General features: G+C 66.0%; 2 protein-coding genes across 2 annotated transcripts; both read right to left on the reverse strand.

Moving 5' to 3' along the window:
* Positions 1-1,463: 1,463 nt before the first annotated feature.
* On the reverse strand, positions 1,464-5,707 carry LOC132340725 (microspherule protein 1-like). Its single transcript, XM_059871784.1, has 4 exons — positions 5,563-5,707; positions 4,891-4,999; positions 2,536-2,701; positions 1,464-1,592 (listed from the first exon to the last, which is right to left on the reverse strand). Exons 1-4 carry the CDS (start codon positions 5,642-5,644, stop codon positions 1,464-1,466), a joined length of 486 nt encoding a protein of 161 aa, XP_059727767.1. The 5' UTR covers positions 5,645-5,707.
* A 257-nt stretch (positions 5,708-5,964) lies between these two features.
* Positions 5,965-27,481, reverse strand: LOC132340726 (integrin alpha-7-like; the record flags this gene model as incomplete). Its single annotated transcript, XM_059871785.1, has 17 exons — positions 5,965-8,003; positions 8,896-9,018; positions 9,977-10,075; positions 10,151-10,261; positions 11,889-11,978; positions 12,797-12,964; positions 14,444-14,546; positions 14,621-14,698; positions 15,509-15,588; positions 15,671-15,751; positions 17,090-17,288; positions 18,345-18,457; positions 20,715-20,867; positions 21,771-21,940; positions 24,331-24,398; positions 25,242-25,337; positions 27,375-27,481. Coding segments are annotated over 17 exons (2,022 nt in total), but the record flags the coding sequence as incomplete, so codon positions are not given.
* Positions 27,482-27,486: the final 5 nt, after the last annotated feature.

Genomic DNA, 27,486 nt, shown 5'->3' on the forward strand with positions numbered 1-27,486 from the left:
CCCCAAATCCCCCCAAAATCCCCCAATTAAGGGGGGTTCCCCAATTAAGGGGGGGGTCCCTCAGGTGGGTGGGGGTCCCTCAAGTCCCTCCAGGTGAGGAGAGACCCCCAAAACCCCCCCAAGCCCCCCAGGTGTGAATCACCTGCAGCACAAGACGCCATCAGGCCCCAGGTGATCGTTCCAGGGGGGTCTCCCCAAATCCCCCCAAAATCCCCCAATTAAGGGGGGGTTCCCCCATTAAGGGGGGGTTCCCCAATTAAGGGGGGTTCCTCAGGTGGGTGGGGGTCCCCCAAGTCCCTCCAGGTGAGGAGAGACCCCCAAAACCCCCCAAGCCCCCCAGGTGTGAATCACCTGCACCACAAGACGCCATCAGGCCCCAGGTGATCGTTCCAGGGGTTCCCCCTCAAATCCCCCAATTAAGGGGGGGTTCCCCAATTAAGGGGGGTCCCCCAGGTGGGTGGGGGTCCCCCAAGTCCCTCCAGGTGAGGAGAGACCCCCAAAACCCCCCCAAAGCCCCCCAGGTGTGCCCTCACCTGCAGCACAAGAAACCATCGGGTGCCAAGTGACCATTTTGGGGTTCCCCCTCAAATCCCCCCCAAATTCTCCAGGTGAGGGGGTCCCCCAGGTGAGGGGGGGTTCTCCCAGGTGGGTGGGGGTCCCCCAAGTCCCTCCAGGTGTGGAGAGACCCCCAAAACCCCCCAAGCTCCCCAGGTGTGAATCACCTGCAGCACAAGACGCCATCAGGCCCCAGGTGATCGTTCCAGGGGTTCCCCCCCAAAATCCCCCAATTAAGGGGGGGTTCCCCCATTAAGGGGGGTTCCCCAGGTGGGTGGGGGTCCCCCAGGTGGGTGGGGGTCCCCCAAGTTCCTCCAGGTGAGAAGAGACCCCCAAAACCCCCCCAAGCCCCCCAGGTGTGAATCACCTGCAGCACAAGACACCATCAGGCCCCAGGTGATCGTTCCCAAATCCCCCCAAAATCCCCCCAATTAAGGGGGGTTCCCCAATTAAGGGGGGTTCCCCAGATGGGTGGGGGTCCCCCAAGTTCCTCCAGGTGAGGAGAGACCCCCAAAACCCCCCCAAAGCCCCCCAGGTGTGAATCACCTGCAGCACAAGAAGCCATCGGGTGCCAAGTGACCATTTTGAGGTTCCCCCTCAAATCCCCCCAAATTCTCCAGGCGAGGGGGTCCCCCAGGTGAGGGGGGGTTCCTCAGGTGGGTGGGGGTCCCTCAAGTCCCTCCAGGTGAGGAGAGACCCCCAAAACCCCCCAAACCTCCCCAGGTGTGCCCTGACCTGCACCACAAGAAGCCCTCAGGCCCCAGGTGGTCGTATCAGGGGCTCCCCCCCAAAATCCCCCAATTAAGGGGGGGTTCCCCAATTAAGGGGGGGTTCCCCCAGGTGGGCAGGGGTCTCCCAAAGCCCCCCAGGTGTGTCTCACCTGCAGCACGGCGTTGATGAGCAGCAGATCATCGGCAGGTTTCCACCTGCCCAGGTCGCGGGGGGCGGGGCTGGGTTTGCTCTTCTTGAGCCTCTTGGGCAGCGCCGGGGGGGGGGCCGGGCCCGGGGGGGGCCGGGGGGGGCACGGCCCGGGACACCTGGGGGGGGGGGGGTGACACCTGAGTGACACCTGGGTGGCACCTGGGTGACACCTGGGGGGTCCCCAGTGGGTGCCAGGTGTCCCTGACTGAGTGGGGAGGGGGTGGGGCCAGGCCTGGGGGACACAGCCGGGGACACCTGGGGGGGGGCACAGGGGGGTGGGTGGCACCTGGGTGACACCTGAGGGGTCCCAGGTGGCACCTGAGTGACACCTGAGTGTCCCCAGGGGGTCCCAGATGAGTGGGGAGGGGGTGGGGCCAGGCCTGGGGGGCACAGCCGGGGACACCTGGGGGGGACACAGAGGGGTGGGTGGCACCTGGGTGGCACCTGAGGGGTCCCAGGTGGCACCTGAGTGACACCTGGGGGGTCCCCAGGGGGTCCCAGATGGGTGGGGAGGGGGTGGGGCCAGGCCGGGGGGGGCACAGCCAGGGACACCTGGGGGGGACAGGGGGGTGGGTGGCACCTGGGTGGCACCTGAAGGGGTCCCAGGTGGCACCTGAGTGTCCCCAGGATGTCCCTGACTGACTTGGGTGGGGAGGGGGACGGTCCCAAATCCCCCTTTCTCCCAAACCCCAAATTCCCATATTTTCCCCCCAAATTCCCACTTTTTCCCCCAAATCCCCATTTTTCCACCCCAAATTCCCATTTCCCCCCAAATCCCCATTTTTCCCCAAATCCCCATTTTTCCCCCCAAATCCCCATTTTCCCCCCAAATCCCATTTTTCCCCAAATTCCCATTTTCCCCCCAAATCCCCATTTCCCCCCAAATCCCCATTTTTCCCCAATCCCCATTTTCCCCCCAAATCCCCATTTTCCCCCCAAATCCCATTTTCCCCAAATCCCCATTTTCCCCCCAAATCCCCATTTTCCCCCAAATCCCCATTTTTCCCCCCAAATCCCCATTTCCCCCCCCAAACTCCCCCCACTTTTCCCCTCCCCCACCTTTTTCCTCTCCCCGGGGGAGGGCTCGGGGGCCGCCCCTCCCCCCCCCGCCGGCCCCGCCCCCCCCCCGGGCCTGGGGGGGGGCTCGGGACCCCCCTTGGCCCGCGAGGACTTGGCCAGGCTGCTCTCCACCAGCTCATCGTCAAACTTCCGCCTCTTGATGAACCTGGAACCAACTGGGTTTGACTGGGAGCCACTGGGAGGGAGCTGGGATGGACTGGAGTGAACTGGGATGGACTGGGATGGACTGGGATGGACTGGGATGGACTGGGATGGACTGGGAGGGCACTGGGGGGCTTGGCCAGGCTGCTCTCCACCAGCTCATCGTCAAACTTCCGCCTCTTGATGAACCTGGAACCAACTGGGATTGACTGGGAGGGACTGGGAGGGAGCTGGGATGGACTGGAGTGAACTGGGATGGACTGGGAGGGACTGGGAGGGCACTGGGATGGACTGGGAGGGCACTGGGGGGCTTGGCCAGGCTGCTCTCCACCAGCTCATCGTCAAACTTCCGCCTCTTGATGAACCTGGAACCAACTGGGATTGACTGGGAGGGACTGGGAGGGAGCTGGGATGGACTGGAGTGAACTGGGATGGACTGGGAGGGACTGGGAGGGCACTGGGATGGACTGGGAGGGCACTGGGGGGCTTGGCCAGGCTGCTCTCCACCAGCTCATCGTCAAACTTCCGCCTCTTGATGAACCTGGAACCAACTGGGATTGACTGGGAGGGACTGGGAGGGAGCTGGGATGGACTGGAGTGAACTGGGATGGACTGGGATGGACTGGGAGGGACTGGGATGGACTGGGAGGGCACTGGGGGCTTGGCCAGGCTGCTCTCCACCAGCTCATCGTCAAACTTCCGCCTCTTGATGAACCTGGAACCAACTGGGATTGACTGGGAGCCACTGGGAGGGAGCTGGGATGGACTGGGATGGACTGGAGTTAACTGGGATGGACTGGGATGGACTGGGTGGGAGCTGGGATGGACTGGGACGGACTGGGAGGGCACTGGGGGCTTGGCCAGGCTGCTCTCCACCAGCTCATCGTCAAACTTCCGCCTCTTGATGAACCTGGAACCAACTGGGATTGACTGGGAGCCACTGGGAGGGAGCTGGGATGGACTGGAGTGAACTGGGATGGACTGGGATGGACTGGGAGGGCACTGGGATGGACTGGGATTGACTGGAGTTCACTGGGATGGACTGGGAGGGACTGGGATGGACTGGGAGGGAGCTGGGATGGACTGGGAGGGCACTGGAGTTCACTGGGATTAACTGGGAGGGACTGGGAACCACTGGGAGAGAGCTGGGATGGACTGGGATGGACTGGGAGGGACTGGGAGGGAGCTGGGAGGGAGCTGGGATGGACTGGGATAGACTGGAGTTAACTGGGATGGACTGGGAGGGACTGGGATTGACTGGAGTTCACTGGGATGGACTGGGATGGACTGGGAGGCACTGGGAGGGACCACGGGGTCCCCCCTCGAGTGTCCCCAAGTGTCCCCAGCCCCATCCTGGGCTGGGCTCACCCCAACCCCCCCCCATGTCCCCTCCCCTGTCCCCATCACCTCCCTGTCCCCTCCCCTGTCCTGGTGTCCCCTCCCTGTCCCCATCGCCACCCCTGTGTCCCCTCTGTCCCTTTATGTCCCCTCCCTGTGTCCCCTCCCCTGTCCTGGTGTCCCCTCCCTGTCCCCATCACCTCCTCTGTGTCCCCTCTGTGCCTCTGTGTCCCCTCCCCGTGTCCCCTCCCTGTCCCAGTGTCCCCTCTCTGTCCAGTGTCCTCTTTGTCCCTCATGTCCCCTCCCTGTCCCCAGTGTCCCCAGGGTGTCCCCAGTGTCCCCTACCTGGAGGAGCTGCACCATTTGGGGACAGTCCCTGCCCTGTGTCCCCTCACTGTCCCCTGGTGTCCCTCCTGTCCCCAGTGCACCCAGTGTCCCCTGGCTGTCCCCAGGGTGTCCCCAGTGTCCCCTGACTGTCAGGGTGTCCCCTGCTGTCCCCTGGCTGTCAGGGTGTCCCCTCCTGTCCCCAGGGTGCCCCCAGTGTCCCCTGGCTGTCTCTGGTGTCCCCTCTTGTCCCCTGGTGTCCCCAGTGTCCCCTGTCTGTCTCTGGTGTCCCCTCCTGTCCCCAGTGTCCCCTGTCTGTCTCTGGTGTCCCCTGCTGTCCCCTGGTTGTCAGGGTGTCCCCTCCTGTCCCCAGTGTCCCCTGGCTGTCCCTGGTGTCCCCTCCTATCCCCTTGCTGTCCCCAGTGTCCCCTGGCTGTCCCCTCCTGTCCTCACTGTCCCCAGGGTCCCCTGGCTGTCCCTGGCTGTCCCTGGTGTCCCCTGGCTGTCCCCAATGTCCCCAATGTCCCTTACCTGGAGGAGCTGCGCCGTTTGGGGACAGTCCCCACGGGGGTGGCCGGGCCCCGCTTGGGCCCCGCCAGGGACTCCTCGTCCTCCGAGCGGCTGGTGGCCATGGTGGCATCTGGGGACACAGCAGGGTCACCTCGGTGTCACCTCGGTGTCACCCCAGGACCATGACACGGCCTGGGGACAGCTGGGAGGGGTTGGGGACAAAGGGGACAAAGGGGCAGAGGGACATGGAGGGGACAGGGAGGGACTCGTGGGGCTCTGGGGGACACCTCAGGGTCACCTCGGTGTCACCCCAGGGGTGACACCAGACCTAGAGGGGGTTAGGGACAGGCAGGGGACAAAGGACCCTCAGTGTCACCTCTCCGAGTGCCACCACACCCTGGGGGACACAGGGGGTGACAGGAGGGGGGCTGGGGACACTGAGGTGACACTGAGGGGACACTGAGGGGACACGAGGAGGGCGCGGGGCCCTCACGGCGTCCCCAGCCCCAAACCCCGGCCTGGCGCGGGCGCGATCCCGACCCTCCGCCCCGACCGCCCCCTCCGGTGTCCCCAAAGCCCTCCCGGTGTCCTCAAGGCCCTCCCGGTGTCCCCAAGGCCCCTCCCGGTGTCCCCAAGGTCCCTCCCGGTGTCTCCAAGGCCCTCCCAATGTCGCCAAGGCCCCCCCGGCCTCACCAGCCCCGGGAGCTCCCGGCCGCCATGGCCGCGCCACTTCCGGTCCACGCCGGAAGAAGGATGACGTCACTAACGCCGCCATGTTGAAGGTTCCGGTGAGGCCTCAGAGGGCGGCGCCATCTTGAGTATGGGCAGGGCCTCCCTGGCGGCGCTTCAGGCGCCGTTCCCGGGGTTGTGGCGGGTCCGAAGTGGCCGGGACGGACCCGTGGGGGGAGGACGTGTCCGGTTAGTGCGGGAGACACGGCCTGGACGGGCGGAGAAGCCGCCACTCCCATCATGGCGGCCGCCACACCCATCATGGCGGCCTCACTCCATCATGGCGGTCGCCACACCCATCATGGCGGCCGCCACATCCATCATGGCGGCAGTCCCTGGACACTGAAGGAGCACTCGGGGTCAGTGTGGGGTCAGCGCCTTTTATTGGGGACAAAAAGTGACCCGTGGAGACAAAGTGACCCCTGGGGCCGAACTGACCCCTGGGGCCGTGGCTCTGTCCGGCCACTGCCCATCCTGGGAGCTCCAGGACATGGCGGGGCCTCCATGGGGCCTTCCCAGGGCACAGCCAGGGACCATCCCTGTCCCCTGTCCCCTGTCCCGTGTCTGTGTCCCCTGTCCCTTGTCCTACGTCCGTGTCCATGCCCTTGTCCCTTATCCCATGTCCTGAGCGCATCTCGTGTCCATCCCCAGCATACCCTGTGTCCACCCTGGATGTCCCTTGGGTGGATCCAGGTGTCCGTGGTCTGTCCCTGTCCCTGTTCCTCTGTGTCCATATTGGGTCCATCCCCGTGTCCATTTGTCCATGTCCTGTGTCCATTTGTCCATCCCACATCCATCCCCGTGTCCATTTGTCCATGTCCTGTGTCCATATCCCGTGTCCATTTGTCCATCCCCGCGTCCATCCCCGTGTCCATCCCCGTGTCTATCACGTGTCCATTTCTCCATGTCCTGTGTCCCTCCTGTGTCCATGTCCCGTGTCCATTTGTCCATGTCCTGTGTCCATATCCCGTGTCCATTTGTCCATCCCCGCGTCCATCCCCATGTCCATTTCTCCGTGTCTATCACGTGTCCATTTCTCCATGTCCTGTGTCCCTCCTGTGTCCATGTCCCGTGTCCATTTGTCCACCCTTGTGTCCATCCCCGTGTCCATTTGTCCATGTCCTGTGTCCATCCCCGTGTCCATTTGTCCATCCCACGTCCATCCCCGTGTCCATCTCCGTGTCTATCCCATGTCCATTTCTCCATGTCCTGTGTCTGTTTGTCCATGTCCTGTGTCCCTCCTGTGTCCATGTACCGTGTCCATTTGTCCATCCTGTGTCCATCCCCATGTCCATTTGTCCATCCTGTGTCCATGTCCCATGTCCATTTGTCCATCCCACGTCCATCCCCATGTCCATTTGTCCATCCTGTGTCCATGTCCCGTGTCCATTTGTCCATCCTGTGTCCATCCCCATGTCTATCCCGTGTCCATTTGTCCATGTCCCATGTCCATTTGTCCATCCCACGTCCATCCCTGTGTCCATTTGTCCATCCCACGTCCATCCCCGTGTCCATTTGTCCATCCCACGTCCATCCCCATGCCCATCCTGTGTCCAGCCATGTCCATCTGCCCATGTCCGGTATCCGTCTGTCCATCCTGTGCCCATCATCCCCCTGTCCATCCTTGTGTCCGCCCCATGTCCAGCCATGTCCATCTGTCCGTGTCCCATGTCCATCTGTCTGTGCCGCGTCCATCTGTCCGTCCTGTGTCCATCCGTCCGGCCGTGTCCATCTGTCCTTCCTGGGTGTCCGTCAGGCGGGTCCGGGCGTGGCGCTGTCCCCGTCCCTCCCGTGTCCGTCTGTCCGTCCGTGCCGTGTCTGTCTGTCCATCCATGCCGTGTCTGTCTGTCTGCGGGTGTCTGTCAGGCGGGTCTGGGCGTGGCACTGTCCCCGTCCCTCCCGTGTCCGTCTGTCCGTCGGTGCCGTGTCCGTCTGTCCGTGCCGTGTCCGTCTGTCCATCCGTGCCGTGTCCGTCTGTCTGTCCGTGCCGTGTCCGTCCGTCCGTCCGCGCCGTGTCCGTCTGTCCGTGCCGTGTCCGTCTGTCCATCCGTGCCGTGTCCGTCCGTCCATCCGTGCCGTGTCCGTCTGTCCGCGGGTGTCCGTCAGGCGGGTCCGGGCGCGGCGCCGTCTCCGTCTCTCCCGCGTCCATCCCGCGTCCATCCCCCGTGTCCGTGCCGTGTCCGTGCGTCCGGCCGCGTCCGTCTGTCCCCTCCGGGTGTCCGTCAGGCGGGTCCGGGCGCGGCGCCGTCCCCATCCCTGTCCGTGGGTCCGGCCGCCCACTGTGGCCGCAGGATGGTCCCGGTGCGGCCCTCGCGGGCCTGCGGCCGCTGCTCCCGCGGGATGCGCACGGCCCGGAACCGCGGCACGGCCGGGGGCGGAGCCGCCGCCCGCCGGAAAAACCCCACCTGGGGGAGACAGGGCGCCGACATATCGCGACATGGCACCGGACAGCGGGATGTATCGCGATACGGCACCGGACAGAGTGAGATATCGCGATACGGCAGCAGACAGCAGGATATATCGAGATATGGCACTGGACAGAGTGAGATATCGCGATATGGCAGCAGACAGCAGGATATATCACGATATGGCACTGGACAGTGGGACATATCGCGACATGGCACCGGATGGCAGGATGTATCGCGATACGGCAGCGGACAGCGGGATATATCGCGACATGGCACTGGACAGAGTGAGATATCGAGATATGGCAGCAGACAGCGGGATACATCGCGATATGGCAGCGGACAGCGGGATATATCGTGATACGGCACTGGACAGAGTGAGATATCACGATATGGCACTGGACAGTGGGATATATCGCGATATGGCACTGGACAGAGTGATATAACACGATACAGCACTGCACAGAGTGAGATATCACGATATGGCACTGGACAGTGGGCTATATAGCGACATGCCACAGGACAGCGGGATATATCGCGACATGGTACCAGACAGAGCGAGATATCGCGACGTGGCGCGGGACAGCAAGGGGCATATCGCGACACGCTGCGCTCTGGGGCGCCCTATCGCGATATGACGCGCTGTATTGTGCCCTATCACAATATGACGCGGTCTATCACGCCCTATCGCAATATGACGCACTCTCTCGTGCCCTATCGTGATATGACGTGCTCTATCACGCCCTATCGCGATATGACGCGCTCTATCGCACCCTATCGCGATATGACGCGCTCTATCGTGCCCTATCGCGATATGATGTGCTCTATCGTGCCCTATCGCGATATGACGCGCTGTGTGTCGCGCCCTGTGGCGACAGCGGGGGTCCCTCACCTTCCAGAGCCCCAGCACCAGCAGCGCCAGCAGCAGCAGCCCCAGCAGCACCGCCAGCGGCAGCACCCACCAGGGGACAGCGGTGACGGCCACGCCCGGGTCCAGGTGCAGGGACACCGACATCTGGGGGGGCACACGGGGGTCACACGGGGTCATGGGGACACCAAGGGGGCCTGGAGGGGCTTGGGGACGTCAGGGGACATCGGGGGGGGGGGGTCTCTGGGGGGATCCTGGGGGGGCTGGAGGTGTCCCCAGTGTCCCCGGGTGTCCCCAGGGATGTCCTCAGGTGTCCCCAGGGATGTCCTCAGGTGTCCCCGGGTGTCCCCAGGGGTGTCCCCAGTGTCCCCAGGTGTCCCCAGTGTTCCCAGATGTCCCCAGAGGTGTCCCCAGTGTCCCCAGGTGTCCCCAGTGTTCCCAGATGTCCCCAGAGGTGTCCCCAGTGTCCCCAGGTGTCCCCAGTGTTCCCAGATGTCCCCAGAGGTGTCCCCAGAGGTGTCCCCAGGTGTCCCCGGGTGTCCCCAGGGGTGTCCCCAGTGTCCCCGGGTGTCCCAAGTGTTCCCAGATGTCCCCAGGGGTGTCCCCAGGTGTCCCCAGGTGTCCCCGGGTGTCCCAAGGTATCCCAGGGTGTCCCCAGGGATGTCCCCAGTGTCCCCGGGTGTCCCCAGTGTTCCCAGATGTCCCCAGGGGTGTCCCCAGGTGTCCCCAGGTGTCCCCGGGTGTCCCCGGGTATCCCAGGGTGTCCCCAGGGATGTCCCCAGTGTCCCCGGGTGTCCCCAGTGTTCCCAGGTGTCCCCAGGGGTGTCCCCGGGGGTGTCCCCAGTGTCCCCAGGGTGTCCCCAGGTGTCCCCGGTGTCCCTAGGTGTCCCCAGGGGTGTCCCCGGGTGTCCCCAGGGGTGTCCCCGGGGGTGTCCCCAGTGTCCCCGAGTGTCCCCGGTGTCCCCAGGGGTGTCCCCAGGTGTCCCCAGGTGTCCCCAGGGGTGTCCCCAGTGTCCCCGGGTGTCCCCTGGGGTGTCCCCAGTGTCCCCCGGGTGTCCCCGGTGTCCCCAGGTGTCCCCAGGGGTGTCCCCAGGTGTGTCCCCACCTGCGCCACCGCGTCCCTGATGACGACGTTGCCGCGGGGGGAGGTGACCGAGACCTCGGCGCGCACGATCAGCTCCAGGTTCTCCACGTCCAGGAACTCCTGGGAGGGGCAGTGGGCAATTGGGGGGGGGTCCGGGCCGGGCCCAGCCCCCTCCCCAGCCCGGGGGTCGCTGACCTCCAGCAAGGTCCCGTTCCAGAGGCGGCCCCGCGCCCGCAGCTCCGAGCGCTCCAGCGACGGCAGCGGGCACCGGAACGGGCGGCAGCGCGCCGTGCCCCGGGCACAGTCCTGGACAGGGTGGGGACAGTGAGGGGACAGCGAGGGGACAGCGAGGGGACAGCGAGGGGACAGTGAGGGGACAGCGAGGGGACAGCGAGGGGACAGCGAGGGGACAGTGAGGGGACACCCCTGGGGTGTGGGGACACCGGAACGGGCGGCAGCGCGCCGTGCCCCGGGCACAGTCCTGCGACAGAGAGGGGACAGTGAGGGGACAGCGAGGGGACAGTGAGGGGACAGCCCAGGGGTGTGGGGACACCGGAACGGGCGGCAGCGCGCCGTGCCCCGGGCACAGTCCTGCGACAGTGGGGACAGTGAGGGGACAGCGAGGGGACAGCGAGGGGACACCGGAACGGGCGGCAGCGCGCCGTGCCCCGGGCACAGTCCTGCGACAGTGAGGGGACAGTGAGGGGACAGCGAGGGGACACCGGAACGGGCGGCAGCGCGCCGTTCCCCGGGCACAGTCCTGGACAGCGAGGGGACAGCGAGGGGACAGCGAGGGGACACCGGAACGGGCGGCAGCGCGCCGTGCCCCGGGCACAGTCCTGCGACAGTGGGGACAGTGAGGGGACAGTGAGGGGACAGCGAGGGGACAGCGAGGGGACACCGGAACGGGCGGCAGCGCGCCGTGCCCCGGGCACAGTCCTGGACAGCGAGGGGACAGTGAGGGGACAGCGAGGGGACACCGGAACGGGCGGCAGCGCGCCGTGCCCCGGGCACAGTCCTGCGACAGTGGGGACAGTGAGGGGACAGTGAGGGGACAGCGAGGGGACAGCGAGGGGACACCGGAACGGGCGGCAGCGCGCCGTGCCCCGGGCACAGTCCTGGACAGTGGGGACAGTGAGGGGACAGCGAGGGGACAGCGAGGGGACAGCGAGGGGACAGTGAGGGGACAGCGAGGGGACATCCGAACGGGCGGCAGCGCGCCGTGCCCCGGGCACTGTCCTGGGACAGCGAGGGGACAGCGAGGGGACAGTGAGGGGACAGTGAGGGGACAGTGAGGGGACAGCGAGGGGACACCGGAACGGGCGGCAGCGCGCCGTGCCCCGGGCACAGTCCTGGGACAGCGAGGGGACAGGGAGGGGACACGGTGGGGACAAGGTGGGGACAGTGTGGGGACACCCCGGGGGTGGGGGGACATTCTGGGGATGGGGGGACAGCAAGGGAACAGTGTGGGGACAGGGTGGGGACACCTCAGGGATGGAGGGAACACCCCGGGAATGGGGGGACACCGGAACAGGGCAGGGCAGAGCAGGGGGACACCAGGAACAGAGTGACCTCGGGAACGGGGACACCCCAAAACGGGGACACCCCGAAATGGGGACACCCCAAAACGGGGACACCCCGAAATGGGGACACCCCAAAATGGGGACACCCCGAAATGGGGACACCCCAAAATGGGGACACCTCGAAATGGGAACACCCCAAAAATGGGAACACCCCAAAACGGGGACACCCCGAAATGGGGACACCCCGAAATGGGGACACCCCAAAAACGGGGACACCCCAAAACGGGCACTTCCAGAGCAGGGGCACGCCAGGACCGGGGGGATCCCGGGAACAGGGACCCCCCCCCAAAGGAGGAGGACCCCAAACCCCCGGGGTGCCCCCCCTGCCTGGGCAGGGCCCCCCCACTCACCAGGGTCACGTTCCTCCTCTTCCTCCCCGCGGGCACCCACCACGAGCGGGCCGGGGGCTCCTCAGGGGGGCCCCCCCGGCCTGGCGGCTCCTGGGGGGGCAAAGATGGGCATGGGGGGGGGGTGGGACGGGACCCCCGGGCACTGCCAGGCAACCCCGGGCACCCCTGAGCACCCCCGGACATCTTTGGATGCTCCTGGGCACCCCTGGACACCACCCCAGGCATCCCTGGCCACCTTTGGACACCACTGGACACCCCCTGGACACCCCCAGGACACCCCTGGACATCCCATGGACACCCTTTGGCCACCCCTGGCCACCCCTGGCCACACTGCACACCCCCAGGACACCCCCAGAACACCCATGGCCACTCCTTGGCCACCCCCTGGCCACCCTCAGAACACCCCTGGACACCTCTGACCACCTCTGACCACCCCTGGCCACCCCTGGGCACCTCTGACCACCTCTGACTACCCCTGGCCATGCCTGGCCACTCCTGGGCACCTCTGACCACCCCTGGCCACCTCTGGACACCCCTGGCCACTCCCTGACCACCTCTGACCACCCCTGGCCACCCCAGGACACCCCTGGCCATTCCCTGGCCATCCCTGGCCACCCCTGAACACCCCTGACCACCCCTGGCCACCGCTGGCCACCTCTGACCACCTCTGACCACCCCTGACCACCCCTGGCCACCCCAGGACACCCCTGGCCACCTCTGACCACTCCTGACCACCCCTGGACACCCCCTGGCCACTCCTGACCACCTCTGACCACCCCTGGCCACTCCCTGGCCACCTCTGACCACCCCTGGCCACCTCTGACCACCCCTGACCCCCCCTGGGCACCACTGGCCCCCCCTGGGCACTGCTGGCCCCCCCCGGGCACTGCTGGCCCCCCGGCTCTCACCAGGGCGAGGCGCAGGGGGTTGCCCGGGGGGCTGCAGGGCACGGGGGGGGTGCCCAGCTCCAGGCTCAGGGGGTACAGGAGCCACTTCCCGTTGGGCAGCTCCAGCGGCCACTGCACGCTCAGCGCCGCCGAGCCGGGGGTCTTCAGCAGCGGCCCCCGCTGCGACACCTGGGGGGCACAGCCTGCAATAGCCCCCACCCCAAATACAGCCCCACCCCAAATACAGCCCCCACCCCAAAACCAGCCCCCACCCCAAATACAGCCCCCACCTCCAATACAGCCTCCACCCCAAAAACAGAACCTGTGTGGAGCCGTGACCCCAAATACAGCCGTGACCCCAAATACAGCCCTGACCCCAAAAACAGCCCTGACCCCAAAAACAGCATCTGACCCCAAATACAGCCCCCACCCCAAAACCAGCTCCTGTGTGGAGCCCGTGACCCCAAAAACAGCCCTGACCCCAAATACAGCCCCCATCCCAAAAACAGCCCCCACCCCAAATACAGCCCCCACCCCAAATACAGAACCTGTGTGGAGCCGTGACCCCAAAAACAGCCCTGACCCCAAAAACAGCCCTGACCCCAAATACAGCCCCCACCCCAAATACAGCCCCCACCCCAAAAACAGCCCCCACCCCAAATACAGCCCCCACCCCAAAAACAGCCCCCACCCCAAATACAGCCCCCACCCCAAAACCAGCCCCTACCCCAAATACAGCCCCCACCCCAAATACAGCCCCCACCCCAAAACCAGCCCCCACCCCAAATACAGAACCTGTGTGGAGCCGTGACCCCAAAAACAGCCCTGACCCCAAATACAGCCCTGACCCCAGAAACAGCCCTGACCCCAAAAACAGCCCTGACCCCAAAAACAGCACCTGACCCCAAATACAGCCCCCACCCCAAAACCAGTCCCCACCCCAAATACAGCCCCCACCCCAAAACCAGCTCCTGTGTGGAGCCCGTGACCCCAAAAACAGCCCTGACCCCCAAAACAGCCCCCACCCCAAAAACAGAGCCTGTGTGGAGCCGTGACCCCAAAAACAGCCCTGACCCCAAATACAGCCCCCACCCCAAATACAGCCCCCACCCCAAATACAGCCCCCACCCCCAAAGCAGCTCCTGTGTGGAGCCGTGACCCCAAAAGCAGCGCTGACCCCAAAAACAGCACCTGACCCCAAAAACAGCCCCCACCCCAAATACAGCACCTGTGTGGAGCCGTGACCCCAAAAACAGCCCCCACCCCAAAAAGAGCCCCCACCCCAAATACAGCCCCCACCCCAAAACCAGCCCTGACCCCAAAACCAGCCCTGGATGGAATCCCAACCCCATTTTGGTTTTGGGGTCCTGGAGGTGGGGGCGGTCTCTGTTTTGGGGTCTCTGATTTGGGGTCCATTTCGGTGGGTCTCTGTTTTGGGGTCTCTGATTTGGGGTCCATTTTGGGGGGCTGTCTTTTGGGGGTCTCTGTTTTGGGGTCCGTTTTGGGGGGTCTCTGTTTTGGCGTCTCTGTTTTGGGGTCCGTTTTGGGGTCTCTGTTTTGGGGTCCGTTCCGGGGGTCTCTGTTTTTGGGGTCTCTGTTTTGGGGTCCGTTTTGGGGGGTCTCCGTTTTGGGGTCTCTGGTTTGGGCTCCGTTCCGGGGGTCTCTCACCGTGACCTCGAAGCGGACGGCGCTGCCCACCTGGCTCTCCCTCTTCACCGCGCTCTCCCCCAGCACCTGCCCCCCAAAAAACAGCCGGGGGGGCACGGCCACGCTGTGGGGACACCCTGCTGTGAGGGGGGGGTCCCCGGGGGGGGGTCCCGACCCCAAAACCCCCTCCCCACTCACCCGGTCACGGCCAGGGGCAGCTCGATGACCACGCGGGCGCGGGCGACCACCGGCTCCAGCCCCGGCTGCTCGCTGGTCCTGGGGGGGATTTGGGGTCGGGGGGGTGAAACCCCAAAAGAAAAAACCCCAAGGGCCGCGCGGGGGGGTTTGAACCCCAAATTGCAGCCCCCCGACCCTAAATGCTAGGGGGGCGGAGTCTGAAACTGACGGGGTTTTGTCCCCCCAAATCCTGGGGGTCTGACCCCAAATCCTGGGGTCTCTGAACCCCAAATCCTGCGGGGCTGTGACCCCCAAAGTCTGGGGGTCTGACCCCAAACCCTGGGGTCTCTGGACCCCAAATTCTGCGGGGCTGTGACCCCCAAACCCTGGGGGTCTGACCCCAAATCCTGGGGGTCTGACCCCAAATCCTGGGGTCTCTGAACCCCAAATCCTGCGGGGCTGTGACCCCCAAATCCTGGGGGTCTGACCCCAAACCCTGGGGTCTCTGAACCCCAAATCCTGCGGGGCTCTGGTCCCCAAAGTCTGGGGGCTCTCACCCCCAAATCCTGGGGGTCTGACCCCAAATCCCCTGGGATCCCAGCCCCCAAATCCTGGCGGGTTTGACCCCCAAACCCGGGGGTCTCCATCCCCAAAACCCCCGGGGGTTCTGGCACCAAATCCCGGGGGTCTCCATCCCCAAACCCGGGGGTCTCCATCCCCAATCCCGGGGGGTCTCCATCCCCAATCCCGGGGGTCTCCATCCCCAATCCCGAGGGTCTCCATCCTCAAACCCCGGGGGTCTCCATCCCCAAATCGCGGGGGTCTCCATCCCCAATCCCGGGGGTCTCCACCCCCCCTCCCGGGGGTCGCAGCCCCACCCCGGGGGTCGCAGCCCCCCGCCCCGCTCACGTGGACAGCTCCAGCAGCACCTCCAGGTCCGTGGTGTGGATGGAGATGCCCGAGGTGCTGAGGATGAGGAAGAAGCGCACCTGGGGAGGGGCAGGTGAGCGCTGGGGGTGGGGCTGGGGTGGGGGGAGGGTCGGGGGGGGTTGGGGAGGGGGCTGCGCCCACCTGGGCCCCGCGTTTGAGGGGGTTCCCCAGCTCGCACTCCACCCTGGAGCCGTTCTGGTTGGCCAAGCACAGCACCTTGTCCTGGGGGGGGGGGGACAGGGCTGAGCCCCCCTGCGGCACCCCGGGGTCACCCCAGAGTGACCCCCAGGAGTGACACCCAGGAGTGACCCCAGAGTGAACCCAGTGTGACCTCCAGTGTCACCCCAGAGTGACCCCAGTGTCACCCCAGAGTGAACCCAGAGTGACCCCAGAGTGACCCCAGAGTGACCCCAGAGTGACCTCAGAGTGACCCCCAGAGTGACCCCAGAGCGACCCCAGAGTGACCCCAGAGTGACCCCAGTGTGACCCCAGAGTGACCCAGAGTGACCTCAGAGTGACCCAGAGTGACCCCAGGAGTGACCCCAGGAGTGACCCCAGTGTCACCCCAGAGTGAACCCAGTGTGACCCCAGGAGTGACCTCAGAGTGACCCCAGTGTGACCCAGAGTGACCTCCAGAGTGACCCCAGAGTGACCCCAGAGTGACCTCCAGAGTGACCCCAGTGTGACCTCCAGTGTGACCCCAGAGTGACCTCCAGTGTGACTCCAGAGTGACCCCCAGGAGTGACCCCAGAGTGACCCCAAAGTGACCCCAGAGTGACCCCAACCCTGTGTCCCGGTCTGACCCCATCCCACGCCCCCAGGACCATCCCCCCCCTCTGTCCCCCTGTCCTGCCACCCCTCCTGTCCCTCCTACCCCTCTGTCCCCCCATCCCCTGTCCCCCTCTATCCCCCGTCTCCTGTCCCCTGTCTCCCGTCCCCTGTCCCTGTCCCCTGTCCCTGTCCTTGTCCCTGTCCCTGTCCCCCACTATGCCGCCGTCCCTGTCTCCATCCCCATTCCCTGTCCCCCATCACTGTCCTTGTCCCCCATCCCCGTCCCTGTCCATTTCCCCTCTGTCCCTGTCCCTGTCCCCATCCCTGTCCTTGTCCCTGTCCCCGTCCCTGTCCCCATCCCCGTCCCTGTCCCCATCTCTGTCCCTGTCCCTGTCTCTGTCCCTGTCCCCATCCCTGTCGATGTCCCCATCCCTGTCCCCGTCCCCATCCCCGTCCCCATCCCCGTCGCTGTCCCCGTGGCTGTCCCCGTGGCTGTCCCTGTCCCCGTCCCCATCCTCATCCCTGTCCCCATCCCTGTCCCCGTGGCTGTCGCTGTCCCCGTGGCTGTCCCTGCCGCTGTCCCCATCCCCGTCGCTGTCCCCGTCGCTGTCCCCGTCGCTGTCCCAGTGGCTGTCCCCATCCCCGTGGCTGTCCCCGTGGCTGTCGCTGTCGCTGTCCCCATCCCCGTGGCTGTCCCCGTGGCTGTCGCTGTCGCTGTCCCCATCCCCGTGGCTGTCCCCGTGGCTGTCGCTGTCCCCATCCCCGTGGCTGTCCCCGTGGCTGTCGCACCCCGAGCCCCGCGCTCTCCTCGGCCCTGGTGGCGGCGTAGGGCAGCTCCGGGGGGAAGGAGGCCACCAGCAGCGCCTGGTGCGCGTCGTCCCCGTCCCGCTGCGGCTGCGACATGTCCGAGGGCTCGTTGGTCACCTGCACCTCCAGCGCCACGTCCTTCTGGTCACTCACGGCGAAGATGGCAGTGCCATCCTCGTCCCTGCGGGCACAGCCACCCTGAGACCCCTGGGGACATCCCTCACACAGAGGTGACAGTGCCATCCTCGTCCCTGTGACTGCCTTGGGGACACCCCCGGGGACATCCCTCACACAGAGGTGACAGTGCCACCCTCGTCCCTGCGGGCACAGCCACCCTGAGACCCCCGGAGACATCCCTCACAGAGAGGTGACAGTGCCATCCTCGTCCCTGCGGGCACAGCCACCCTGAGACCCCTGGGGACATCCCTCACACAGAGGTGACAGTGCCATCTTCGTCCCTGTGACTGCCTTGGGGACACCCCCGGTCCCTCAGGGTGAGGTGGCAGTGCCACGTGTGACCCCCTGGGGACACCCCCAGTCCCTCAGGGTGAGGTGGCAGTGCCACGTGTGACCCCTTGGGGACAGCCCGGTCCCTCAGGGTGAGGTGGCCGTGCCACATGTGACCCCTTGGGGACACCCCCGGTCCCTCAGGGTGAGGTGGCCGTGCCACGTGTGACCCCCTGGGGACACCCCCAGTCCCTCAGGGTGAGGTGGCCGTGCCACGTGTGACCCCTTGGGGACAGCCCGGTCCCTAAGGGTGAGGTGGCCGTGCCACGTGTGACCCCCTGGGGACACCCCCGGTCCTTCAGGGTGACATGGCAGTGCCATCCTCGCCCCTGTGACTCCCTTGGGGACAGCCCGGTCCCTCAGGGTGAGGTGGCAGTGCCACGTGTGACCCCTTGGGGACAGCCCGGTCCCTCACGGTGACATGGCAGTGCCAGCCTCACCCCTGTGACCCCTTGGGGACAGCCCGGTCCCTCAGGGTGAGGTGGCAGTGCCACGTGTGACCCCCTGGGGACACCCCCAGTCCCTCAGGGTGAGGTGGCAGTGCCACGTGTGACCCCTTGGGGACAGCCCGGTCCCTCAGGGTGAGGTGGCCGTGCCACGTGTGACCCCTTGGGGACAGCCCGGTCCCTCAGGGTGAGGTGGCCGTGCCACGTGTGACCCCTTGGGGACACCCCCAGTCCCTCAGGGTGAGGTGGCCGTGCCAGCCCCCCCGGTGGCGCTGTCCCCTCACCTGGGCAGGGGCACGAAGTCGCTGTCGCCCAGGCGGGCGCAGAAGCGCGGCCGCAGCTCCAGGTGGCTCTGGCAGATTTTGTCATCGCCGCAGCCCTGGCGCAGGAAATGCACCTGGGGGACACGGGGACACTGCGGGGACACTGCGGGGACACTGCGGGGACACTGCGGGACAGCCCGCCGTGGGGACACGCCCAGCAATGAGGGGACACTGCGCGTGGGACAAGGGGGACACGGGGGGACACTGCAGGTACTGCCAGGTGAGATGGGACAGCCCCGGGAATGGCGGGGGGACACTCCAGGTGTGCGCAGGTGGGACAAGGGGACACTGGGGGACACTGGGGGACACGGGGGACACTGGGGGACACGGGGGACACTGCAAGTGGCCCAGACTGGGACGGGAGGGACACTGGGGGACACAGGTGGTGACACAGGAGGGACACAGAGGGACAAAGGGTGACACAGGTGGGACACAGGTGAGGGACACAGGTGGTGACACAGATGTGTGACACAGGTGGGTGACACAGGGGGTGACACAGGAGGTGACACAGGAGGTGACACAGGTGTGTGACACAGGTGTGTGACACAGGGGGTGACACAGGGGGTGACCTGTGTGTGACACAGGGGGTGACACAGGTGGGCGACACAGGTGGGTGCCACAGGTGGGTGACACAGGGTGACACAGGTGTGTGCCACAGGTGTGTGACACAGGTGTGCGACACAGGGGGTGACACAGGAGGTGACACAGGTGTGTGACACAGGTGTGTTCCACAGGGGGTGGCACAGGTGTGTGACACAGGGGGTGACCCAGGGGGTGACACAGGTGTGTGCCACAGGTGTGTGCCACAGGTGTGTGCCACAGGTGTGTGACACAGGGGGTGACACAGGTGTGCGACACAGGGGGTGACACAGGGGGTGACACAGGGGGTGACACAGGTGTGTGACACAGGTGTCCGACACAGGTGTGCGACACAGGTGTGTGACACAGGTGGGTGACACAGGTGTGTGACACAGGAGGTGACACAGGGGGTGGCACAGGTGGGTGACACAGGGGGGTGACACAGGTGTGTGACACGGGGTGACACAGGTGTGTGACACAGGGGGTGGCACAGGTGTGCGACACAGGTGTGTGCCACAGGTGTGTGACACAGGTGTGTGACACAGGTGTGTGACACAGGGGGTGACACAGGTGTGCGACACAGGGGGTGACACAGGGGGTGACACAGGGGGTGACACAGGTGTGTGACACAGGTGTCCGACACAGGTGTGCGACACAGGTGTGTGACACAGGAGGTGACACAGGGGGTGGCACAGGTGGGTGACACAGGGGGTGACACAGGTGTGTGACACGGGGTGACACAGGTGTGTGACACAGGGGGTGGCACAGGTGTGCGACACAGGTGTGTGACACAGGAGGTGACACAGGGGGTCACACAGGTGTGTGACACAGGAGGTGACACAGGTGTGTGACACAGGTGGGTGACACAGGGGGTGACACAGGGAGTGACACAGGTGTGTGACACAGGGAGTGCCACAGGTGTGTGACACAGGGGGTGACCCAGGGGGTGACACAGGTGTGTGACACAGGTGTGTGACACAGGAGGTGACACAGGTGTGTGACACAGGTGTGCGACACAGGGGGTGACACAGGTGTGTGACACAGGTGTGTGACACAGGGTGACACAGGTGTGTGACACAGGTGTGTGACACAGGTGTGTGACACAGGGGGTGACACAGGTGTGTGACACAGGGGGTGACCTGTGTGTGCCACAGGTATTTGACACAGGTGGGTGACACAGGTGGGTGACACAGGAGGTGACACAGGTGTGTGACACAGGGGGTGACACAGGTGTGTGACACAGGTGTGTGACACAGGGGGTGACACAGGAGGTGACACAGGTGTGTGACACAGGTGTGTGACACAGGTGGGTGACACAGGAGGTGACACAGGTGTGTGACACAGGTGTGTGCCACAGGTGTGTGACACAGGGGGTGCCAGGGTTGCCACAGGTGTGTGACACAGGTGTGTGCCACAGGTGTGTGACACAGGTGTGTGACACAGGGGGTGCCAGGGGTGCCACAGGTGTGCGACACAGGTGTGTGCCACAGGGGGTGACACATGTTTGCGACACAGGAGGTGACACAGGGGGTGACACAGGTGTGCGACACAGGAGGTGACACAGGGGGTGGCACAGGTGTGTGCCACAGGTGTGTGCCACAGGTGTGTGACACAGGGGGTGGCACAGGTGGGTGACACAGGTGGGTGACACAGGTGTGTGACACAGGAGGTGCCACAGGAGGTGCCACAGGAAGTGCCACAGGTGTGCCACAGGCAGGTGCCCCGGGGCTGGCAGTGCCCCCCGGTGCCCACCTCGGTGCGGAGCGTGCTGGGCTGGCGCGGGCTCAGCGCGGGGGACAGGGGTGGCAGCGCTGTCCCCCGGGCCCCCCGGTGCCACCCCCGCGTCCCCGCGATGGCGAAGGCCAAGGTGACAGCGACGGGGCGGAGCTTGTCCCGGATGTCATCCTGAGGAGGAGGGGGGGGGGGGAGGAAGGTCAGGGTGGCACTGGGGACACCAGAGGTGCTGGCACACCTGGGGGGACACGGGGGGGACAACGGGGACGGGGAGGAGGAGGAGGAGGAGGAGGAAGATGAGGAGATGAGGGCTGATGGTGTGGAAGAGGAGGCTGAGGAGGGCGAGGGTGAGGAAGGTGAGGCTGAGGAAGGTGAGGGTGAGGAGGGTGAGGATGAGGAGGGTGAGGATGAGGAGGGTGAGGAGGGTGAGGCAGAGGAAGAGGAGGATGAGGATGAGGCAGAGGCAGAGGAAGAGGAGGATGAGGAAGAGAAGGGTGAGGAAGAGGATGAGGATGAGGAAGAGGCTGAGGATGAGGATGAGGATGAGGATGAGGATGAGGATGAGGATGAGGATGAGGATGAGGATGAGCAGAGGCAGAGGATGAGGAGGATGAGGCTGAAGCTGAGGCTGAGGATGAGGCAGAGGAAGAGGAGGCAGAGGAAGAGAAGGCTGAGGCAGAGGAAGAGGAGGGTGAGGCTGAGGATGAGGATGAGGCAGAGGCAGAGGAGGAAGAGGACGAGGATGAGGCAGAGGCAGAGGATGAGGCTGAGGATGAGGCAGAGGCAGAGGATGAGGCTGAGGCAGAGGAAGAGGATGAGGATGAGGAGGCTGAGGCTGAGGCAGAGGCTGAGGCAGAGGATGAGGATGAGGATGAGGCAGAGGAAGAGGATGAGGATGAGGAGGCTGAGGCAGAGGATGAGGATGAGGCTGAGGCAGAGGATGAGGCAGAGGATGAGGCTGAGGCTGAGGCTGAGGCAGAGGATGAGGCGGAGGCTGAGGCAGAGGATGAGGATGAGGCTGAGGCTGAGGCAGAGGATGAGGATGAGGCAGGGGGGCGAGGCCGAAGCACGCACGTGCAGGCGGAAGGTGGCGGGCACGCAGCGCCGCTCCCGCGGCCGCGGCAGCTCCAGGCTCGCCGCCATCCGGTGCTCGGGCTCGGCCGGGCCCCGCTCCAGGAAGGAGCCCCGGGGCTGCTGCCCCCGGCGGCGCCGCTCCGAGTCCGCCTCCAGCACCAGCTGCAGCTCTGGGGGGCACAGAGGATTTGGGGGTCCCAAGGGGTGGGGGGGTCCGAAGGATGGGAGGAGACCAAAGGTTGGGAGGCTCAAAGATTTGGGGGGGTCACAAAGGATGGGGGGGGCCCCAAGGGATGGGAGGGGTCCGAAGGATGGGAGGAGCCCAAAGATTGGGGGGCTCAAAGATTTGGGGGGGGTCCCAAAGGATGGGGAGGGGTCCGAAGGATGGGAGGAGCCCAAAGGTTGAGGGGCTCAAAGATTTGAGGGGGGTCCCAAAGGATGGGGGGCGTCCCAAAGAATGGGGGGGCCCAAAGGATGGGGGGGCCCCAAGGGATGGGAGGGGTCCGAAGGATGGGGGGAGCCCAAAGGTTGGGGGGCTCAAAGATTTGGGGGGAGGTCACAAAGAAGGGGGGGCCCAAAGGATGGGGAAGGGGCCCAAGGGATGGGGAGGGGTCCCAAAGGTTGGGGGGCTCAAAGATTTGGGGGGGTCCCAAAAGATTGGGGGGGAGTCCAAGGGATGGGGAAGGGGCCCAAAGGTTGGGGGGCTCAAAGATTTCGGGGGGGGGTCCCAAAGGAGAGGGTCCGAAGGATTGGGGGTCTCAAAGATTTGGGGGGTGTCCCAAAGAAGGGGGGGCCCAAAGGATGGGGAAGGGGCCCAAGGGATGGGGAGGGTCCCAAGGATTGGGGGCTCAGAGATTTGGGGGGGTCCCAAAGGAAGGGGGTGCCCAAAGGATGAGAGGGGTCCGAAGGATGGGGGGAGCCCAAAGATTGGGGGGCTCAAAGATTTGGGGGGGGGTCCCAAAAGATTGGGGGGGGTCCAAGGGATGGGGAAGGGGCCCAAAGATTGGGGGGCTCAAAGATTTGGGGGGGGTCCCAAAGGAAGGGGAGGGTCCCAAGGATTGGGGGGCTCAAGGATTTGGGGAGGGTCCCAAAGAAGGGGGAGCCCAAAGGATGGGGAAGGGGCCCAAGGGATGGGGAAGGGGCCCAAGAGAGGGGGAGGGTCCCAAGGATTGGGGGCTCAGAGATTTGGGGGGGTCCCAAAAGTTGGGGGTGCCCAAAGGATGAGAGGGGTCCGAAGGATGGGGGGAGCCCAAAGATTGGGGGGCTCAAAGATTTGCGGGGGGTCCCAAAAGATGGGGAGGGTCCCAAGGATTGGGGGTCTCAAAGATTTGGGGGGGTCCCAAAAGATAGGGAGGGGTCCAAAGGATGGGGAGGGGTCCCAAGGATGGGGAGGGGGGTCCCAAAGATTGGGGGCCTCAAAGATCTGGGGGTCCCAAAAGATGGGGAGGGGTCCCAAAAGATGGGGAGGGGTCCCAAGGATGGCTCAGGGGGGCCCAAAGGATGGGGGTGCGCAGGGATTGGGGTCCTGGGGGATCCCCAGGGATGGGGGGGATCTTCGGGGTTGGGGGTCCTGGGGGATGGGGAACCCCAAAGAATGGGGGGGGGTCTCTGGGGACTGGGGACTCGCAGGGACAGGGGGGGACCCTCAGGGACAGGGGGTCCCCAGGGATGGGGGGCACCCCCAGGGCTCTGGGACCCCCAGGGTTCGGGGATCCCCAGGATTGGGGAGGGGTCCCCAGGGCTCGGGGTGTCCCTGGTTTGGGGGGGTCCCCAGGAATTGGGGGTCCCCAGGACTGGGGGGGGGGGGGGGGTCTCCCAGGGCTCGGGGTGTTCCTGGATTGGGGGGAGGGTCCCCAGGAATTGGGGGATCCCCAGTATTGTGGGGGGGGGGGGTCTCCCAGGGCTCGGGGTGTCCCTGGATTGGGGGGGGTCTCCAGGAATTGGGGGTCCCCAGGACTGGGGGGTCCCTGGATTGTGGGGTTCTCCAGGAATTGGGGGTCCCCAGGGCTCGGGGTGTCCCTGGATTGGGGGGGGGGGTCTCCAGGAATTGGGGGTCCCCAGGACTGGGGGGGTCACTGGATTGGGGGGGGTCCCCAGGAATTGGGGGTCCCCAGGGCTCGGGGTGTCCCTGGATTGGGGAGGGGTCCCCAGGAACTGGGGAATGCCCAGGATTGGGGGGGGTCCCCAGGAATTGGGGGGTCCCCAGGGCTCGGGGTGTCCCTGGATTGGGGAGGAGTCCCCAGGGCTCGGGGTGTCCCTGGAATGGGGGGGTCCCCAGGAATTGGGGGTCCCCAGGACTGGGGGGTCCCTGGATTGGGGAGGGGTCCCCAGGAATTGGGGGTCCCCAGGGCTCGGGGTGTCCCTGGATTTGGGAGGGGTCCCCAGGAACTGGGGAATGCCCAGGATTGGGGGGGTCCCCAGGAACTGGGGGTCCCCAGGGCTCGGGGGGTCCCTGGATTGGGGAGGGTCTCCAGGAATTGGGGGTCCCCAGGGCTCGGGGTGTCCCTGGATTGGGGGGGGGGGGGTCCCTCAGGGTTGGGGGTCCCGGGGGGTCACTCACCCAGTGGGGGCGGGGCGCTGTCGCTGCCCGGGCTCTCGGTGTAGCTGAAGCACGCCCGCACCTCCAGGCTGGGGGGGGGGCGGGGGTCACCGCGGGGGTCCCGAGACCCCCACAGCCGGGCGGGGAGGGGGGACACCGGGGGGACATAGGGGGGACACGGGGGGTGACACCGGGGGAGACACAGGGGGGGGATATGGGGCGACACGGGGGGACACGGGGAGAGGAGGGGGGGACATGGGGGGACACGGGGAGAGGAGGGGGGGACACAGGGGGGACACGGGGAGAGGAGGGGGGGACATGGGGGGACACGGGGAGAGGAGGGGAGACACGGGGAGGACACGGGGAGGACACGGGGGACAAGGAGGGGGACGCGGGGGAGGTCACGGGGAGGGGGGGGACACAGGGGGTGACACCGGGGGAGACACAGGTGGGATATGGGGCGACACGGGGGGACACGGGGAGAGGAGGGGGGGACACGGGGGGACACGGGAAGAGGAGGGGGGACACGGGGGGACACGGGGAGGACACGGGGGACAAGGAGGGGGATGCGGGGGAGGTCACGGGGAGGGGGGGGGGACACAGGGGGTGACACCGGGGGGACACGGGGGACATGGAGGGGGACACGGGGGAGGTCACGGGGGGACACGGGGAGAGGAGGGGGACACGAGGGGGACACGGGGAGAGGAGGGGGGGACACGGGGAGGGGAGGGGGACACGACAAGGACACGGGGAGGATGCGGGGGACACGGGGGGGGACACAGGGGACAAGGAGGGGGACACGGGGGACAAGGAGGACACGATGAGGACACGGGGGACACGATGAGGACACAGGGGACAAGGAGGGGGACACGGGGGACAAGGAGGGGGACACGGGGCACACACAGGTGGCGGGCGGACCCGGTGTCACCCACCAGACGCCGGGGCCATCGCGGCAGTTGCTCCGCTCCAGGTCGATGAGCGGCGGCAGCACCGACACGTTCCGGGACACGTGAACCACCGGCCGCGCCCTAACGGGGGGGGAATGGGGGTCCCGGGGGGAGCCCCCCACTCCTGAGCGCACCCCCGGGACCCCCCAGGTGCGGGGATGGGGGGGAAGCTCGGGGAGGGGGCTCTGGGGGATTTGGGGGTCCTTGGGAAGGGGGAATTGCTGGGTGAGGGGCTCAGGGATTTGGGGGGGTCAGGGATTTGGGGGGCTCAGGGATTTGGGGGGGGTCAGGGATTTAGGGGGGCTCAGGGATTTGGGGGGGGTCAGGGATTTGGGGGGGTTCAGGATTTGGGGGGGTCACGGATTTGGGGGGGGTCAGGGATTTGGGGGGGTTCAGGGATTTGGGGGAGGCTCAGGGATTTGGGGGGGGTCAGGGATTTGGGGGGGTTCAGGGATTTGGGGGGGGTCAGGGATTTGGGGCATGTCCAGGGGTGAGGGGGACTCGGGAATGGAGGGTCTGGGGGATTTGGGGGTCCTTGGGAAGGGGGAATTGCTGGGGGGGGGCTCAGGGATTTGGGGGGGTCAAGGATCTGGGGGGCTCAGGGATTTGGGGGGGTCAGGGATTTGGGGGGGCTCAGGGATTTGGGGGATGTCCAGGGGTGAGGGGGACTCGGGAATAGGGGTCTGGGGGATTTGGGGGTCCTTGGGAAGGGGGAATTGCTGGGGGGGGGCACCTCAGGGATTTGGGGGATTTCCAAGGGTGGGGGGCTTCAGGGATTTGGGGATGTCCAGGAATGGGGGGGGGGGGGGGCGCTCCGGGGGTCTGGGGTAGTCAGGAATTGGGGGATTCTGGGGGTCCGGGGAGGGGGGGTCCCAGGGCTGGGGGGGGCCGCTCGGGAGTGGGGGATCCTCAAGAATTGGGGGATTCTGGGGGGGGGGGTCCCACAGCTGGGGGGCTGCTCCAGGGGTTTGGGGGTCCAGGTCTGGGGGGGATTGGGGATCCTCAGGAATTGGGGGATTTTTGGGGGGTCGCAGAGCTGGGGGGCCGCTCAGGGCGGGGGATCCTCAGGAATTGGGGGATTCTGGGGGGGGTCCCACACCTGGGGGCTGCTCCAGGGGTTTGGGGGTCCAGGTCTGGGGGGGATTGGGGATCCTCAGGAATTGGGGGATTTTTGGGGGGTCGCAGAGCTGGGGGGCAGCTCAGGGCGGGGGATCCTCAGGAATTGGGGGATTCTGGGGGGGGTCCCACACCTGGGGGCTGCTCCAGGGGTTTGGGGGTCCAGGTCTGGGGGGATTGGGGATCCTCAGGAATTGGGGGATTTTTGGGGGGTCGCAGAGCTGGGGGGCCGCTCGGGGCGGGGGATCCTCAGGAATTGGGGGATTCTGGGGGGGGTCCCACACCTGGGGCTGCTCCAGGGGTTTGGGGGTCCAGGTCTGGGGGGGATTGGGGATCCTCAGGAATTGGGGGATTCCGGGGGGGGGGTCCCAGAGCTGGGGGGCCGCTCAGGGCGGGGGATCCTCAGGAATTGGGGGATTCTGTGGGGGGGGTCCCACAGCTGGGGGGCCACTCCGGGGGTCTGGGATTGTCAGGAACTGAGGGATTTTGGGGGTCCAGGTCTGGGGGGGATTGGGGATCCTCAGGAATTGGGGGATTTTTGGGGGGTCGCAGAGCTGGGGGCCGCTCAGGGCGGGGGATCCTCAGGAATTGGGGGATTTTTGGGGGGTCCCACAGCTGGGGGGCCACTCCGGGGGTCTGGGATTGTCAGGAACTGAGGGATTTTGGGGGTCCAGGTCTGGGGGGGATTGGGGATCCTCAGGAATTGGGGGATTTTTGGGGGGTCGCAGAGCTGGGGGGCCGCTCAGGGCGGGGGATCCTCAGGAATTGGGGGATTTTTGGGGGGTCCCACAGCTGGGGGGCCACTCCGGGGGTCTGGGATTGTCAGGAACTGAGGGATTTTGGGGGTCCAGGTCTGGGGGGGATTGGGGATCCTCAGGAATTGGGGGATTCCAGGGGGTCGCAGAGCTGGGGGGCCGCTCGGGGCGGGGGATCCTCAGGAATTGGGGGCTCCGAGGGGGGGGGTCGCAGGTCTGGGGGTGCCGCTGGGGGCGGGGGTCTCACCTGTAGAGCACCACGGTGTCCGACAGCGAGCCCACCAGCAGGTCGGGGTACAGGTTCCCGTCCACGTCCAGCCCCCCCGAGAGCGAGTAGCCAAAGGCCGAGACCCCCACGG

Source organism: Haemorhous mexicanus, chromosome 33 (assembly GCF_027477595.1).
Source record: "Haemorhous mexicanus isolate bHaeMex1 chromosome 33, bHaeMex1.pri, whole genome shotgun sequence".
Taxonomy (NCBI): Eukaryota; Metazoa; Chordata; class Aves; order Passeriformes; family Fringillidae; genus Haemorhous; species Haemorhous mexicanus.